The sequence below is a fragment of the Maylandia zebra genome, linkage group LG22 (assembly GCF_041146795.1).
Source record: "Maylandia zebra isolate NMK-2024a linkage group LG22, Mzebra_GT3a, whole genome shotgun sequence".
NCBI lineage: Eukaryota > Metazoa > Chordata > Actinopteri > Cichliformes > Cichlidae > Maylandia > Maylandia zebra.
Window position 1 is genome coordinate 13041041 of NC_135187.1, and position 16377 is coordinate 13057417.

Genomic DNA, 16377 nt, shown 5'->3' on the forward strand with positions numbered 1-16377 from the left:
TTAACATCTTTTTCTTTCTTGAATTTCCATTAGCAAAATAGAACTGATATCCTTTTGTTGTGCATTTCCCCCCCCCATAATCTCTTGGCTATTTGTAATCCCATTTCCCATAATGCCATTACTATTGAATCTCAGGCCATTTGTAGGACGCTCTGCTCTCTGATGTGCAACTCCTGCATTATGAGTCCTATTAAGCTTCAAAATGTCTCCTGTACTCTATAAAACAGCAGCTGTAAAAGTCTAGAGAACTCGGTTTTAGCTATGCTGTACTCATAACCTTGCTAAAGGTTGAAACACTAACACAAACAACTCTTCACATATACACCAGACACACAAAAACACACACTAGCTTAAAACTGGTAAAGTGTAGCAGCTCTGTTGTTTTGTCAGGACACTTAAAAACGAACAGTTGTGAGCAGATGAGCAGCGTTGGCACGACGAGGGAACCCTAAAGCCCAACAGTGACTTGTTAGCAGTTGGAGGTGGAAGGGACTTGTTCCACGGGAGATAAGAGCAGATCGTAGCCTGAAGGCGAGCGAAAGCAGATGCTGAGTGGTAGATCAGATGAAAGGAAAGGCCCAATGTGTTGATGTGACTGGATAACAGTCAATGAGGGACAGCTCGAGTGACACGTCTGGCTTCTGATGTCCGTCGGTGGATGGAAGACAGGAATCTTCAGAGGGTGTTCGCGGTGCGACTGAGGGAAAATAAAAATATGGCTTTTACAGTGTAGTTCACTTCGGGAACAATTTTTTTGTGTCATCGAGTGGACAGGAGGCCGGTTAAGATCGAGCTGGCGGCCAAGTGATCAACAGTGGCCGGCTCACCACAGAAAATCACCGATCGCAATGAAAGGCAGAAGCCCAAGACAGCTTCATCTTTAGCACCATAGAGTAGCGTTTCCTCAGCACAGCTTCTTTAACAAGCTCTTCCATGTGCTTTGCTTTATTAACAATTACACAGATGATTTGGAATTATTTGGAAGCTTTGTTAAAAAGGCACTCAATGTACAGTTTGATTGTTGCTTACGGAAAAAAAGGAAAACGAGAAATCACCGCGAATGATGACATACCGCAGTTCACTTTGCAACGTGCACACTGCCAGGAGCACAGGATTTGAATGAGTCACATGAACTGCGAGTGCTCAATTGCAATTGTCACCAAACAAAAAGCTCCCTCTCTCTCCGCAAGAAAGGGGTCTTTTGAGGGACACTGGAGTGGATCCTATTGCCCCGGAGGGAGACAAATTGGGCCCGTCAAGCCTCATTGCGAGAGTGACTGAAATTGGTTTGTGGTTCTGCTTCTGCACCATCCAATAAAGAGAAGAAACCTCAGAGAGAGAGTGAGAGAGAGATAGCGTGAGAGACGGGGGTGGCGGTGTTGGTGGAAGAGGGAGAGGCTGACAGCGAGGGGAAAATGAGAGCAAAGGAGGGTGGCTTGACCATGGCACATTAATGTTGCAAGCGAAGCCGCGGTTCTTTTTAGTGCTGCGGCACCACAGCCGGGGCCGAGCAGGGGAGGCCACGGGTGAGCAGAACACAGACGCACACAGCGTTCCTGACACACAGGCTTTCTGTAATACGGGCAGAAATGACCCACAGGCAATTTCTCTGGGGACAATCCACAGAGATGAAGTCACTGAAAAAAACCTCATGCGGCTCAGGGATGGAAAGACCGGGTCAGACGAGACGGGGTTGTTTGTGCAACAAATTGGGACAACTAGGGGTGTAACTGACACTCAGCGGCGAGGTTGAGGAAGAAGCTGCCATCGACATCCTGTTATGGCTGGTGGGAAGCCTAGTTACTTCCCACAGGTGTGCTGACCTTCTACAAATGATCAGGAGGGATGTTCAAGACAAGCAGTCCTCTTCTTGCTTTTAAACTCCTTACCTCCATGCTTTGTTAGCGTCACAGTGATGGCAGGCGGTAGTGACAGCGGGCTTACTACACAAATAATACAAAAGCAAAGTGAATGGTTACTACATGTCCACAAAGTTAAATGTGGCTCAGAGGAATATTTCTCCATCATTGTTCTTCTGCATGTCCAATTCAGGGCCGCGGTGGGGAGGGGCTATTCCCAGCTGTCACAGGATGAGAGGCGGGGACGTTGCAAGACTAAAGGTGTTATTTTTGTATAAAACAAATGATTGGTGGTGCTGCAAGGTTTTCTGCTCCACGTACTGTTCAAGGCTAAGCCAAACTGCTGGGTGCTGACTAATCCAGCAAGATTATAAACTTCTAAAGAAAAAAAATTGCGATAATTTTCCCAAAATGTCAAACTACTCAGTTAGGCTGCTGTAAACACAAGGAGAGTGCCATTAAGTGCCGTAAAGTTTATGCAATCATTACCAAAAGACTTCAGTTTTGTTCCTTTTGGGGAGCAATTTATGCACAATATGCAGCAAAGGTGACTCTGGTGTTTTGAGCACATAAATATATTAAAAAGCGATCCACCTATGACATACTGATTAAACATGAGGTCAAACAGCAGGGGGGGGGGGGGCTTCCTGCTGAAGCTTAGTACACTGACAAATGGCTGAGATAGTTATGGTTGAATTAAACAGATAAACAGAATGAAATTAGCTGGAAGCGATGCGTCGCGTCAACGACCACTTAGCAGACACAGCAACATTCCCCAGTCTGATTCCTAAAGTTTTCCCTGCAGGATTTGAGAGAGAGACAGAGGTGGGATGCACACACAGTGTGTGAAAGCATTACAGAAGAAGACGAGATGAGACACACACAAGAGAAATTAAAAGACGGAAAGAGGACTTTTGATAAAACTGCCACGCAATTCAACACTGTGTGGTGTGTGTGTCTGAGACGGCGTATGAGCGTTATCGATATGCGTGCGCGTGAGCGTGCGCGACAGCTCTGACAACTGTGAAAAGTGTTCTTAAACCCGGTTAAGAAGGATAGCAAGGACTGGTCCGGCCATTAAGGTAAAAAACAAAACCAAAAAAAAAAGAAAAAGAAAAAATAATGAAAAAAAAAAGCAGAAAAAAACCCGACAACAACAGCAACAACAACATCAACATCAACATTAACATCATCATCAACAACAACATCAACAACAACAAAATCAAACTGAAAAATGAAAAGGAAAACAAAACAGAAGGAAACAATAAAAGAAAAACTAAACTCTGGTTCAGAGTGTCTCTTCATCTTTGGTATAAAAATGGCCATCCATGGGCTGCATTTGATCCACAACTAGGAAAGACTACAGAAATTGTCAACAATTTCTTTCTATTGCTTTTGCACTGATTGGTTTAAACCATAAGCTCCTACTGAATCTAACGTTGTTGTTTTTTTTGTTTTACTGCCAGAATTTTCTCTGTAGTTTTTTGTTTTCCTCCTGCTCATTTTATTTATTTTTTTTCCTCCTTTTTTGTGAGTTTTTTTTTTGCAGTGTGACAAGCAAAGCGGGCTAAAAACATCTTTAAAGCTCATAAAAAAGGTAAAATGTGGCAGATAAAAAGCACTAATGTCATCGACAGCAACGTTGCCATGTAAAATAATAATGACGATAAAAAACAAGTTCAGCATTTGCAGCAGACTGCATCCTGCAGGACTGCAGCATGTTTTCTTATGTTTACTTTTTCTTTTTTTTCCTCACTGTGAAAAATCTCTTCAAAGCTTCGCCCCCACCCGCCCACCCAGAGTCTCCCACCCCCACGACAGACATTTGTTTACTTCTGACACTTAGTTACCTCTGACATAATAATTATCAAAGTTTTCTTCTAATGAAGAAAAGAAAAAAAAGCTCTTCTCTATTAAATCTGTACAGCTTATGTGATAGATTCTTTTTTTTTCCTCTTTAGAACAATTCATCTACTGTCTTGTACCCTCCAAGTGGTCCAAGAGACTGTTTTTGTTAGCTTTTTTTTTTTTTTTTCCTCCCAACATGACGTCAGACTTAATCTCTGTAAAAAGTTTCTGGCGCCCTTCAAATTAAGGCCATGAAGATTCAAGAAAGAAAGGAGAAAAAAAACATCTTGTTTTTCGAATATATCTAGAAAACTAAGATTTAACACTAGAACATAAAAAGACAGAAAAGAAACTGTAGCTTAATATCTGAGGAAGACAATCTCTGTGTGTATCTCAAACTTGACTCCCCTTTTCTAATTACAAAATAAACTTCATCACCTACCTGCGCATTCAACCTTTTTTTTTTTTTTCTTCGAATTTTCAATTTTATTCTTTTTTTGTAGTTTTTCTTTGTTTTGTTTCAATTCGTTGAGAATTTTCTTTGAGAAACTTTTCAAGCTTCAGCCCAGCCCCTTCAGGCAGGTTCCCAGACTAAACAAATTCACTTCTTTGCACTGTGCCCAGCAATTTTCCCCATCCCCTTCCTCTGCAATCTTTGCCTCCTTCTTGATATTTTTTTCCTTGTAGGCCAGGTAGGAAATGAAAAAAGTGTCTCTTTTTTTTTTGGTGCCTGGGCAATCTGGAAGCAATCTCTTTTCTTCTCTCTTTCTCCTCACATTCACAGTGCAGCCACCTTCTGTCTCAAGGCAACGCTGTCACAGGAACATTCGCCTAGGCCGTTGCTATCTGATGAAAGAGGAGAAAACAGAAATACAGAGAGAAAGAGAGAGCGTGAGTGCGTCTGCAATCAAAGCACAATTTTACAAACGCAGCGAAGCAATAGAGCCGACGGCTGACAGCTCAGTCAGAATGCTGGAGCAAAATGATACGCGTTAAAGAGTTATGATCGGGTCAGAAAGCAAAAAAGTGACAACGGCAGCCAGGAATAATCTGAATCATTATGTAATGCTACTACATTTCATAGTACTTTGCTTTTTTGATTTCTTTTTAAGGTCTCTATTAAGCCTCTGCTTCACAAAAACCTTCGTCAAACAGAAAAACCTCACAAACTTCACTGCTTTTGTTATCACAAACACCCGAGGGAGACTATCTACTAAAAACAAATTGTAAAAAACAAAACTGAGAAATTGTACCGGATTATAAAACCCAAAATGATCATTTACTTCCAGCCTATTTAAAAAGGACAACAAAAACTAAAAAACAAAACAAACAAACAAAAAAATACCTATCAGTTGCTTAATATTGTTTTAAGTCAATAAAGTTAATATTTAAATGGTGTGAGGAATAAAACATTTTAGTTTTTATGTTATGTGTTCTGTTTGATTATGATATACACTTATTAAGTCAAGACAAATAGTGTCAGTTAATAAAACCCAAGTACCGTAGTATCCATTACTCCATTAGGCAGTCTGAATTGACATAAGGCAGTCGGTGTTATTTAACTAGCATTATTATTCATTGCTTTATCTTGGACAAAAAACTTTAGACACTTTATATTTTAAAATTAGCAGGGCATCACTCTGCACATTACCAGCTGATAGTCACTAACACAGCTTTGTGCTACAGCATTAAGTTAAATATAATCGTAATAGCAGAAATGTAAACAAATATAAATCCGCTGAATAAGACAGATCATTAATCTTCATCATTTTCCTCTCCTTCCCAAACATGTCCGGATGCTACAATATTAAAGGCCAAGCATATCCTCCACAGACGTACACGAGATAAATAAGTAGACGATATAAATGGTAATTACCTAATCTGCATGATGGTTAATTAAAATAATCTGTTTCATTAACTCAAAATGGGTGAAAATGTCATTTAAAGTATTTAATCAGCTTTAATTACTTTGAGCATTTGGGTTTATGTGCTGGATCAATACACACTCACTGGCCACTTTGTTAGGTACACCTGTTCATCTGCTTGTTAATGGAAATATCAGCCAATCGCATGGCAGCAGTTCATTGCATTTAGGCACTGAATTGCCTAAAGGGCTTACGAGAATGATCCAAAGTAGAGAAAATATCCAGTGAGCAGCAGTTCTCTGGGTGAAAGCGCCTTGTTGATGCCAGAGGTCAGAGTTGAACAGCCAGACTGCTTGGAGCTGATAGGAAGGCAACAGCAACTCAAATAAATGATTGTTACAACCAAGGTATGCAAGAGGAGCGTCTGTTACACCTGTTAACTAACAACAGGAAACTGAGGCGACTGTTTGCACAGGCTGGCCAAAATCAGACAAGAGAAGATTGGAAAAATGTTTCCTGGTACAACAACAAGAAATAAGGAATCCATCATGTCTGTATCAGTGGCTCAGGCTACTGGTGGTGTAATGGTGTGGGGGATCCTTATTGTTTGGAACTAATGAAGTGGCTGGTATATATATATATATATATATATATATATACACACACATACATATACATAGTCATATATATTGCCGTTTCAAAAGCTTGAATTTTAAAAATAAGATTATATATTAAGAAAAAAATCAATGAAGAGAGATTTTGATGCATACAAAAGGTTAGCAGAAACTGTCTCCTGCTGGACGTACTTGGACTGGTATGAGTAAGCAGGAACATGGTCAGTAGCACTGTCCACCTGGATCTGTTGCTGCTGGCCAGCCACGTCCTGTGATGAAGGAGCCACTGTCTGGGGTGAAGCGTCTGTCACCACTCCCTGGACACACACAGAGACACAGGTGGAAACATGTAAGCTTGGAAGAAGACAAGTATGCGGCTGTATCTAGTAAACTTCTCCTTCTGTCTACTCTGTGTTTACATTTGTGGTGTCGCATGCCTGTCTGTCTTGGAAAAGGGACAATTCTTCTGTTGCTTTTCTGCTGCTTATGCGGTTTGTCTTATTTGTTTTCTGTAAAAGGATTTTTTGGTGCAGTTTCATCACAGAAATCAAGAGTCTAAGGATAGAGAATATCTTTCCCGCAGACGTAATACAGACAATTTGATTTGACTTGACATAAAAGTATACCAAAGAGCATTTTTTTGTTTATTCACTTCTCAAACTGACAGACCCTATGGCAGCTCCATCCACTCTAAACACATAACTTCATTTAAAGCAAAGAGTTCTTCCATCCGAAGAAGCCAATATACGTTGAGAAGAATTACACACGCTGTAGAAGTGCGGCCGACGTTTGCTTCGTGCACTACAACAAAAAAATAAAAGGAGCATTTTTATTCTAAGAAGAGCAATACCGAGGAGGCTAAACAATAAAAAAGATGCACAGTCTGTGCATGAGATCATGCCATTAATGAAACATACTTTATATTTTTTGCCGAATTTTAAGTCTAAGGTAGAAACTTTTTTAAGGATGGCTACGTACAATGAATTCATCACAACAGCCTCTTAGCCTTTTTACGTGTCGAGCAATACAGATAGCCACCATCACTGAGTCATCTCAATCACCTTTAACAAGCTCTCAAGGATACTGCGTCCTGTCCATACATCAGCCCTCCAGACACTGGCTGATACAGTGATATACACCCCGCTGCTGACGCTGGCACTGAGAAGACAATTGTGAGGATGAAATAGGCAAGAGGTGCCGTGGGCTACGCTACAACTACATCTCTTTCCTCCGCCTCGCTCCTTCATGACGAAGACTGCAACTTTCTGACGGGGTGGGATGTGGGGGTGGGGGGGGTGGGGGGGGGGGGGGGGGGCGAGGAAGCGACTAATGGCTCTGTCAGTGAAAACTGTCATTGTCCGTTGCCGGTGGGCTAGCCAGAGCTCCGTGGCTGACGGATGTGTGCATGTTCCAGCTACCTACCAGCTTAAACCGGCTGTAGGGGAAGAGGTGGGGTGGAGAGAGAGAGACAGCACCGCCGGCACTGTGTCTCACTTCAGCTCCTGTCATCTGATACACGACTGATAGTCCATCTGAGTACGACCGCACTGTCAGCCGCCAGACAGCTGGCCCGCTCTCCTTGCTGGCCTGCCTGCCTGCCTGCCTGCCTGCCTACCCACCCGCTCTCCACGTTCATCATTTCTCAGCCTGGACTGCCCGAACCTGCCAGGAGCTCAGACAGCCGCCGAGGACGTGAGAAAGTCTACACTGCACTTCAAATGTCTTTCCCAAATACTATAAAACTTCTGACTCATCTTGCTTTGCTTGCAGTTTTTGATCCTTGTTATGTGCTGCTGGTACGAAGCCATTTGTTTAGAGAGAATAAAAGCAATTTGCGCCATGCTTCAAATGTAATTTGTCAATTTAATGACTGTTTAAGTCTACTGATGTGGCGAGCAGGCTTAGAAATGGCGAAGGGAGTGCTTGTGGGTGGAAGTGAGTAGGCTGTTAGTACTAATGATGTCCTCCTATGCGTAAACGTCGACAGATTTTTAATACTTGACGAGTAGCGTGCGCATGCATGTGGGTCTTACTTCGACAGGGACAGCGGTTGGAGGCACAGGAGTGTACTGGGGAATGTAGGTCCCTTGCATAGGCGCCGCGGCGGCTGCAGCAGTCATGTACTGAAACAGAAACAAAAGACACACACGCATCAAAATCCTGTCATGTGGTAATTCTTACAACACACATCGGAACCACAAATTCCATTATAACATTAATCAATACATGCTTTTCACATAAAAAAGCCCTATGTCTATCATAATTCCCTGGAAGACTCATTCAGTGTAATTACTCCCATAACTATTAGGGTGGCAGATTGCTGTGCCCTCAGCATCCTTTGGGGGGCGCTAAAAGAATATGTGTATGTATTGAGCAGAGCAGAGCAGATCAGAAGACTACATAAGGAGAAGGAGAAAGAGGAGAAAGAAGAGATGCCCTGCTGTCCCACCAAGACTTCAGAGGCAAGCAAATGCACTGGGCCACAGCTGAGAAGATAAAAAAACGACAGGGATGAGGAGAGAGAGGGAGAGGAAAGAAAAAGCAGGTGGTCTGCTGCCTGTGGCCTATATTCTTTTAGTCATGCATGCCCTGGCTTTTAACAGGGTGCTAGCTTGCTCCAAGATGGCCATTTTACAGGCGTGACACAGGTTTCGTTACATGACAGCCAGGGGGGGGCTTTCACATGCAATATGAATGAAGACACGGCACTTTGTGCAAAGCCTTTTCTGTAACTTGCTGTGAATGCTTTGTGTGGCGGTGGTAATGGTGAACACACACACACACACATCAGTGTGAGCCTGATTTACTAGTGTGCGTGCTTGTTTTTAATTAGCACATGCCTGTGCATAAAAGATGACTTATCACTATTTGTCCGTCCAACTGTGAATGTGCAAGTTCTCCTGTGTACAGCTGTGTGTGGGATACATACGTGTGTGTGTGTGTCTGTGTTTGAGAAAGACAGACAAAGACAAAGAGGCTTGGAATGATAATGCTGCAGTACAGCGCCAACGGATGTGATCCCAGATAAAAGCCACCAGGCTGCCTCTCCCCCTGGCCTCATCTTCCTGCTGCTTTTCCGGACCAAGCGAAAAGGGAAGTACAATCCCTTTCTTTCTATTTTATTTTTCCCTTTGCCTCTTAGTCCCACCTGCAAGTGCTAAAAAGCGTGTATGCAGTGAATGCCGTACGAGTCGGTAATGGAGGGGCTGCGCCGGGCTGCGAAGCCTTTCTTGGCCGCGGGCCCGGCGGTGCTGGTGAAGTGTCATTACCGGCAGCGTTGCTAATGGATCGGGTACGGCTCCACCGCTCACCGCTAATGAGAGCAGCTAAAGGCCATGGACATGGGTGATTAACTCCCCCACCGTTGCTACGCGCGGCCAGGAGGATGCCCTGGGATGGATGTTAGTGTGGCGTTCGTAGGCGAGCGTGGCTGTGTGGGTCCGGGCAGGGGAATTTAAGGTTATCACACCTTCAGAGCTGTCACACTCAGGATGGGGTGAGGTGGCATATCCAGACTTCCTGACACATTACCACATTACCTCTCCGTGTCGTCCCTTCTTTCCTCTCACCTTCCTGTCACTCTCTCTCTTTCTTGCTCGCTCTCTTTCAACCTGCTAGCGTCTAAAAAGGCCTATCAGATTGTTGAAGTGACCTTCTCCCTGGTGGATCAAAACCATGCATACCAATTTTCCTCGGGACTTTAGGTCTTCGCCTCTCCACCCTATTAACTTATTCAGCCAACTCACCTGTGAGGGCTGCATGAAAGCAAATGAAGGAAAGTAGGAGATAATTAGCAATATCAAAATCTCCCTGTCATAGGGAGAATGTCCATTTGAAAGGTTATATTTCTCTGCAGGACTGCAAAAGGAATTTAAATTAGATTTAACAAGAAAATTTAATAAGATAAGATTTTTTTCTTTTACCATAACCATTAGTTAACCTATTTAATGTGGCAGGTTGAGCAAGGCATATTTCTCCAGTCGCTGCTGCGGCAAGTCAGGGGGATGTCAAGCGCGGCTACAGATAATCGAGTTGCTATAGTGATAAAGATGATTTTTGTCCAATTTCAACACTTTTAATACTTTGCTGTCCATATTCAGGGGACAGGTTTGGGTAATATAAAGCATCCCTAATTGGCCATAAATGGTGTTTCACTCTCCAAGTCACACATATACGTCAATACACATGCACACACACACAGCAGTGCCAGAAGCAGATGGCGTGTGCGTATGTTTGATGAACAGGAGGCCTGAATAGCTCCTTAACGAGAATGGTGTGAGTAGACTCCTTAAGTCTCTTCTCTACCATCACTCTCCATGACATACACCTATAACTACGGTATAAACCGCAATGCAGCAACACCAGGATGAAAATCCATAGCATAGACACAGCCGCGCTGGTTCAGCGGTGGTTTGGGCCTCTGCACCACAATGATGTGTAAAGACACTTTAAGTTTGGTGGGTACGAGGATTTCTCAGCTTTGGTGGAATGTGGCACAGCACATTAGCATTTCCAAATGTTCACATAAATCTTCTGCCTCTTGGCCTGCCACTCAAGCTCCGCATCTATCCATCCTCTGTGCGTTGACGCTCTCTTTTTCAGTTGTATCGTCTGCAAGGTGAGGGATAATAGCGGGTCAAGGCTAGAACATCCAGCTACTCAGTGTATGTTATTAATGGCCATGCGGCGTGGGGGAAGGGCTCTGATGATTACTGATCTAAAAATCACAGTGAAGTTCTATTGGAAATGCACATCAATAGTTGTGAATTACAGTGCTGTCCCACTTCACTGTGACAAGCTCTTCATATCCTCATCCCAAGGGTTTGTTAAGACTGCCTGCAGAGATTAATGCCAGTAAAATCAGTCACTTTTATGGTAGAAAGCTTTTATTTACGACTCACTCTCCCTCACCAGGATATTGTTTAAACTTTTTGACCACTGGTGCTATCAGTGTTTCCCACAGAATTACACTGCTTTGTAAGGAGACAGGGGCATATACTCGTACATATATGCGCGCGAGTATGAAAGAAGAAGCTGTTGCCGTGGGTTCCGGTTGGAGTGGCCCTTCAGCTCACAGCAGGTATGAAGACTACCGTCGCCAGCTGCAGTTCAAAATGTGGAGCTGGAGTCTGTCCGACTGCAGATTCTTGCAGCTGATTGACATTGAGGACCACTCAACCTGCTTGCTTCCTATGAGCCAGACTTTCTTGTTATTTAAAGTGGTTTTGAGAAACAGGCTTTCTGAAGGTCTTTCAAAGTTATTCTTTGAACATTGGCTGCTTTTTCTCTCATTTTCAGTCCAGTCCTTTTTTCTTCAGAGAAGCATTTTCTTTATTTCTTAAGCCACTTGGCACTAACCTTTTAATCATTCAAGCATAAAAAGGCTTGAATGACTTGTGAACCAGTGTTGTGTCTGCACATAGACAACTTTGCAAGAGAACCAGTTTGCTCCAATTTATTTAGTTGAATTTTTGAAAAATGTCCAATTAACATAGTTTGACAGCATAAAGTTGTATTTTTTCACCAAAAAGGTGATTCACAAAGAGCTATTGACGCAACATTTGGCATATCTCGGTGTAGTGTTTCCTTAAAAACGTGAGGAAACTAGACAGGGAGGACAAAATAAATGGTAGGCCTACAAACTATCTATAGCAGATGAACAGTATCTGAAGGCCAGGACACAGAGAGATGCATCTGGCCTTTCACTTGTCTGGAAAACAGGGAGAAAAGGCCAAGCTATGAACTGAACTGGACTGAAAATCAGTGAGTACAGGAAATATTTGGTTCAAATCGCTACCAATATGGTGGAGGTCAGGAGAGAAGTGCAACAGGTGAATCTTGTCAAAATTGATGGAATTATAAACACAGGAAAGTACCATTAGATATTGATCCACCATGCAGTGCCATTTAGAAAGAGTCTGACTGGCAGTGGCTTCATTTTTCATCATGACAATGATCAAGAAGGCTGGAAAACTATTCCTGAAGACTATTTAAAGGAATTAAAAGAAGGCTTGTCTAAGAGAGTTCAGACTGTGTTGAAGAATAAAGGTGATCATACCAAATACTGACTTCTTAAAATTGCACAAGCCCTGGTTTTGCCTCATATGACGTATTACTTTATATATTTCCATGTTTCATCAAATCGCAGCACCTATTTCCTGTTTTCGTAGCAAAATATAAAAGAAATGAGGGGAGGTCACTGATTCCCGATCCAGCCTTTAGATTCAGGATCAGACCAACATCACAGCTCCAAATATTTCAAAAGAATGTAAACCTGGACTAAGACAAAATAAAGATAGTTCAAGAGTGTTGCATTAAAAATAATCATCCCAGTCTTGCAAAGACCAAAGAGCTCGGTGGTAGGGGGAATCAGCAGGGTGTCAACATGTGTTACAGTCCGAAGTCGAAGAGGAAGAAGAAAGTGCATGCTCGTCAACTTTACCCATGCAGGGAAAGCTTACGAGCATGCACACGCACAGATGTATGTAGAAAAAAGCAAAAACACGAGGGAAGCTGTCCAGATAATAAAGGAAAACGCTTCATACAAATCTGTCTTCCTGTGACACAGATGCTGTCAATCACCGCTGTCACCATGACAACAGAGTTCTTCATGCCATGACAGAAAGAGGATGGAGAACACTGAGGGAAGGTCACCTCCTGTCATGTCAAACAATATGTCGTTCGCACAAACGTAGATGCTGACAGCCATGCAATCACACACAGACACAAATATCAAAAGGACGAACAGAGCGCACGCACATGTGCACATGCACGTGCACAGCGACTAACAGGGACACGAGGCATGACAGATAGACTCCTGTTAAGTGGTGAGACCTCGAAGACGGTAAATAAATCAGCAACAGAGCAATATGCACCAAACAAGGTAAAATAAATCAGCGTGAAGCATGGATGGCATGTTTATGTGTGCCATCCATAAACAGTGCGCCTGAGGTTCTTTAGCATTCTGTAATCAAGTCGTTCAAGTCAGACAGACACCAAGCTGAACTGGATGAGTTCAAAACAGAACATTTTCTGGTGAAGCAGCTAAATTCCAAAGCAGTGACCATTAGGAGGCAACGATCCATCCTCATTCGTTATGAGGCGAGGTTTTTCCTTGCCGCTCCTTTTTAAAGCCTCACCCTGCAAGCTGATCTGCGCTGCAAAATAACACGGCATTCTCGGAAAGCTACGGTCACCACACCAGTGTGACAGCTTGGGCGGACTGAGAACATTTGGTTCTTTTCTTGGAGAGAAAAAGGAAGCCACAGCCATACACAAACAGCCGCAGCGAGGCCTGGAACAGCCAAGAGTATTCTGAGGTGTGGCTCTACTTCAGCAGCCAGAAGCATGATAAGTTGTTGACTCTGGAGACGGTGCTTACTGCAGGTGCTCTTCTGCGGTGAAGGCTAAGTCACGTGACCAGTAGGGGCATTCAAAATAACCTCACCGCTTCTGTGTGTACACTTGAGGAATGTGCTCAAAGAGTATGTGGTGTCAAGTCCAGTTAAATACATGAATAGTTACAGATCCTTGTTCCTAACCCCTTCTTTTTAACAGGCTTTCCCAATCATGAAAGGGATTTTGCATCTGGTGTAGGAAACGCGTCTCAGTTCCCCAAGATGATCAAGTGTGGCATGGCGTGCATGTTAGTTCAGCCGTAGAGAGGTTAGGCTACACAGCACATTGCCTCAGGAAAGCTAAGTACGCATAAAGGGGAGAGGTAGAAAGGGTAAACCCGAAATGAAAAAAGCAGACAGAGAGCTTTAACCCACTTTCTCCTATAATACAACCCATCAAACATCAGAAGCCATCATCATAGATTAGCCTGTCTCTAATCCTGGCTGTTAGCACAGCTGGGGCAGATTAGGGAGGGGGCATTCCTGACAGAGCCAACATGGCGTCACAGTCGCTGACAGCTCACCTGGAAACACATGGATAACTGTACAATGCAGCACTGTTTCAATCATACACACCCAAACACACACACAGAGATCAAACGTAGTTCTGGAGCAAAGCTGTCTGCCTGCCCGCCTGCCTGCGGGCAGCAGGGTTAGGGCAGGAAGTCAGGCTTCAGAACCGTGTGACACCTCTAAGTCGACTTGATCCTGAAACAGGTGGGGAGTTCACGGTTTAGGGGCCAGCAACTGTAAGTGAGTGTGTGGAAAACTGATGGAGCGATAGATTTTCTGTGCGATTTAGAGAGCGAGGAGAGACAGAAAAGTGTGAGAAAGAAACAGAAATTAGGGGGTGAAAGTGAAAAAGGTGGAGAAGCGAGAGGCCTGTCACACTGTTGAGCTTCACAGGAAGTCTGTTTAATGTGGAAGATCAGGAAGGAAATACGCTCTCTCAATATGTGGCTGTGAACGCATGCTGTGTAAAACAAATGATATGGCAGCTCCGTGGCTGAGCACATGTGGCGACAGCCTAAGAAGGTTTGGCTTCTTTGAAAGGAAATGTAAAACCCATCTCTTACTCAGTGTTTCTAAACTAAACGAACAATGTTCTCTGAGATGAAAAGCCTCCAACTCGGTCATACCGACCTATAGCACCCCTCACAACAACTTGAACATTTCTTTTTCATCTCTCAAGACTAGACGCAGATTTTTTTAGATATTTTCCAACTGTATACTGGAATAGAGGAAACAAATAACAAAAAACAACCGACCACGTATATTTAAAGTGCACCCTTCTATGAATCGATTTGATTTCATTTTGGAGCAGACTACATGTCATCTACCCTGCAGACACCCCGGGATACTCCACTAGAAACCGGAATGTATTGCTGGGGAAAGAAAGACACCTGGATTACACTGCTTACCCACCGTGACCGGACATCGGATAAGCAGAGGAAAATTTGGTTGTGCTTGCTGTTACTGTCGAGTGTAGGTATTTCTTAGAGTTAAGTGACTTCCAGTAAACATGTAAAATATGCACTGAGGACGACACTCAAAGCAACAGGTTGTTGCTAGTACAGCTAACATGTTGGAGCACTTCAAAATGTCCTTGTAGCCAGATTCTGTCACGATGATCACGGCAACTATGTGTGCTTGTGTGGGGTTATCTGTGTGTGGTTCGCTGTGACACAGCGAATCCTACTCACACTTCCTGTAGTGCCCAGGGACAGATGGTTCATCTGCTGAGTGAGAGGGCCCATCATATTGGCAGGCTGCATGGACATAGTGTGGTCCATGGCTGGCGTGATCACTGCACCCTGAGGGAAGCAGGTAAAAACAAACAAACAAATAAAAACAAAAAAAGGACAAGGTGAGAAGAATTAAGGAACAGAAGAAATGATGGAGCATTTTGATTTAGTGAATTTCTCTCTCTGATTAACTATGCGGGCTTACATAAGCCTTAAGCGAACTTCCACAAGTAGTTGCTAGTCCTCATACTGTCTAAATATAAATTATATAGTCCTTTAGACTAGGCGAAACAAAGTGAGATGAAGTACAACATAAGAGAATGTCAGCATGAGGACAGAAAGAAGAAAACTTGGGTTAGCGATTGAATCATCAAAAGCATGAAATGAATAGAAACAGAGGACGACAGGAGGGTTTTTGGGCACAAAAAGACGGACGGTGTCAATAATCAGCAACAGAACACAGGGACCAATACACACCACTGTCTTTAGTCTATCAAAGCCATCACTATCTGCTGCCGATGTATCAGCAGTATGATTTTTTTTTGGGGTTGCCGAGTGAAAATGCTTTCTCTCCGTCCCTCGCTCTCACTTGCTCGCTCTTGAGCCTGTCCTCCCAGTATAATGCACAGCATGTTTTTCCCTAACGGGCGGATGAGAACACTAGAAGCTTCTTTTTCACGGTGCAGTGAAACATGAGGGAAAGCGATGAAACCATTGTTGCTCCATTTCCTCAGCACTGAAGCCTTCGAAGGAATGCATTCAAAACCAGCCCTTTTTCTTCTGCTCGGCTCTCTTCTCTTGTTGTGCGCTCGTAACACTGTAACGATGCCTATGTGTGTTTGTGGGTAAGCCTGCAACACACTGTGTGTAACGAGTGTGAAGGAGGACAGTACTGTCTAACTTCAAAGTGTGTGTGTGAGGGTGCAATTTAAGTAGTGTATGCTTGGGAGTGTGTGTGCATGTGTGTACCCCACTGGCGACTCTGTGTGGGCCTTTTGGAGAACAAACTGTGCAGACACAGCCTGTCAGAATTGCTCTGCTTGTCTACT

General features: G+C 43.4%; 1 protein-coding gene across 3 annotated transcripts in view; it reads right to left on the reverse strand.

Annotated features, from left to right (window-relative positions):
- Positions 1-3649: 3649 nt before the first annotated feature.
- The window catches only part of LOC101479418 (RNA-binding motif, single-stranded-interacting protein 3), a 313618-nt gene continuing 300890 nt past the window's right edge, over positions 3650-16377 (reverse strand). For 2 of the 3 annotated variants that reach the window (XM_004549003.4, XM_076879451.1), the window contains 4 exons: positions 15287-15397; positions 8220-8309; positions 6343-6503; positions 3650-4553 (listed from right to left, as the gene is read on the reverse strand). In XM_004549003.4, the coding sequence (XP_004549060.1) occupies positions 4550-4553; positions 6343-6503; positions 8220-8309; positions 15287-15397 (366 nt within the window). In that variant the 3' untranslated portion in view covers positions 3650-4549. The remainder of the gene's footprint in view (positions 4554-6342; positions 6504-8219; positions 8310-15286; positions 15398-16377) is intronic. The other variant, XM_004549004.4, reaches the window with a different exon arrangement.